General features: G+C 38.7%; 1 protein-coding gene across 1 annotated transcript; it reads right to left on the bottom strand.

The window, feature by feature from the left end:
• Positions 1-255: 255 nt before the first annotated feature.
• Positions 256-1,252, bottom strand: LOC140991636 (dehydration-responsive element-binding protein 3-like). Its single transcript, XM_073461716.1, has one exon. The coding sequence runs from the start codon at positions 1,082-1,084 to the stop codon at positions 440-442; it is 645 nt and encodes a 214-aa protein (XP_073317817.1). The 5' UTR covers positions 1,085-1,252; the 3' UTR covers positions 256-439.
• Between the last annotated feature and the right edge of the window lie 288 nt (positions 1,253-1,540).

The raw sequence follows: 1,540 nt of genomic DNA, 5'->3' as shown, positions 1-1,540 counted from the left end.
TATATATATAAATCAAAAAATCAACCAAATCATATGCACCAAATAACGGGGTATTTGTTTTTAACTACGGTCAACACTTTTTTAAGGAGATGAAATTTTCAACTGTATTTCAAGTGTATTTGAAATTCATTTGAATAGATCATTGTCTTAAAAAACGAGTTGACCAACGTTATTTAACCAATTTCTCCGAAATACAAAAGAACAACAGTTCACAATCACACTATTGTAATACTAATTGTTGAGAATTTGAAAACGTATACAAAGCGTATATTTTGGCATTGACAAATACTCGGAGGGTACTTAATCAATTATTTAAAAGGAAAAACAAAAAAGATATATTAATATGTACAATAGAGTTGAATGCGTAAGGCAATCGAAAGTGTAAGTATTAAAGCACAAGGTACACTTACTTTGGCAGAAATAGGCTAATTTCAATTTCTCAAATCTGCATGGAATTCATCAAACTCTCTCCTTGATCAAGAAAATGGTCGTTAAAGTATCTATCCAACTCCCACCACGGCGGATTCAGCCAACCCTCTGCCGTGTATACTACCGGGAACTTGCAACCCGACTCGCCGGAGTCATAGCTCCCCTCCAGACTCGGCAACTCAATTATCTCTCCCAATTCATCCGTCGACCCCGTGTTCAGTACTTCAGAATTTGAAGAAGCGCAGTTGGAATTTGTCGAAGAGGAACACATCGGGCTGAGCTCCTCCATGGCAGCCGCTTTAGCCGCCGCCGCCTGCACGTCAGCCGGCGACAGAGAAGCCGGGCGTGGCAGGGTATCTCTTATTTGTGGGAAATTGAGAACCGCAGAGTTACCCTTTATGCTCAACTCCGCCACGTCATGAGCCCGGGCAGCCATCTCCGCCGACGAGTAAGTTCCCAGCCAAATTCGAGACTTCTTCCGCGGCTGACGGATTTCGGAGACCCATTTCCCCCAGCTCCGCATTCTCACTCCCCTGTACACCGGATGTTTAGTCCCACTGTTACTTCCTCTTTTCTTGCATGCCTTTCCATCGTGTCCACCAAGGTTTTGGGTTTTCCCAGTTGTTTCGGCGGCTGAAGATGGCGGCTTTGCCATCGGACCTTCTTAGATGAATGAGCTAATAAAATGGCCGCTGGGGAAAGCGAATATCATTCACACGATACACAGAGAAGAAGGTAGCTGGGATTATGTATTCAGAGAATTAAATGCATTTCACTAATTTATATATGTAAGAAACAAAGAGTTAGTTGGGCTTTGATAGAGGTATCTACGGATTCAAAATATTATAAACATATTTAATTTCATATATATATATATATATATATTCAATGTTTTTACCATAATTATAATTATATTCTTACGAAAAAATAGAAATTATTGGATCTAGATTTTATATTAAAATATAGCAAAAGAAGCGATCTTGTATTAAAATAATAATGTATATCAACATAAAGTGAACGTTAGAGTATGAGAGCGATGGGATACTTATTGGAAATTTGACAAATTAACATAGTTGAGACAGAGAATGTATATACATAAAATAATACCACA

Source organism: Primulina huaijiensis, chromosome 13 (genome assembly GCF_012295235.1).
Source record: "Primulina huaijiensis isolate GDHJ02 chromosome 13, ASM1229523v2, whole genome shotgun sequence".
Lineage (NCBI taxonomy): Eukaryota > Viridiplantae > Streptophyta > Magnoliopsida > Lamiales > Gesneriaceae > Primulina > Primulina huaijiensis.
The sequence above is the reverse complement of the archived record's forward strand: the minus strand, read 5'-3'. Positions and strand labels throughout refer to the sequence as shown.

Excerpts from the sequence above, each read along its gene's own strand:
- LOC140991636 (XM_073461716.1), bottom strand. The coding sequence starts at position 1,084 with ATGGCAAAGCCGCCATCTTCAGCCGCCGAAACAACTGGGAAAACCCAA.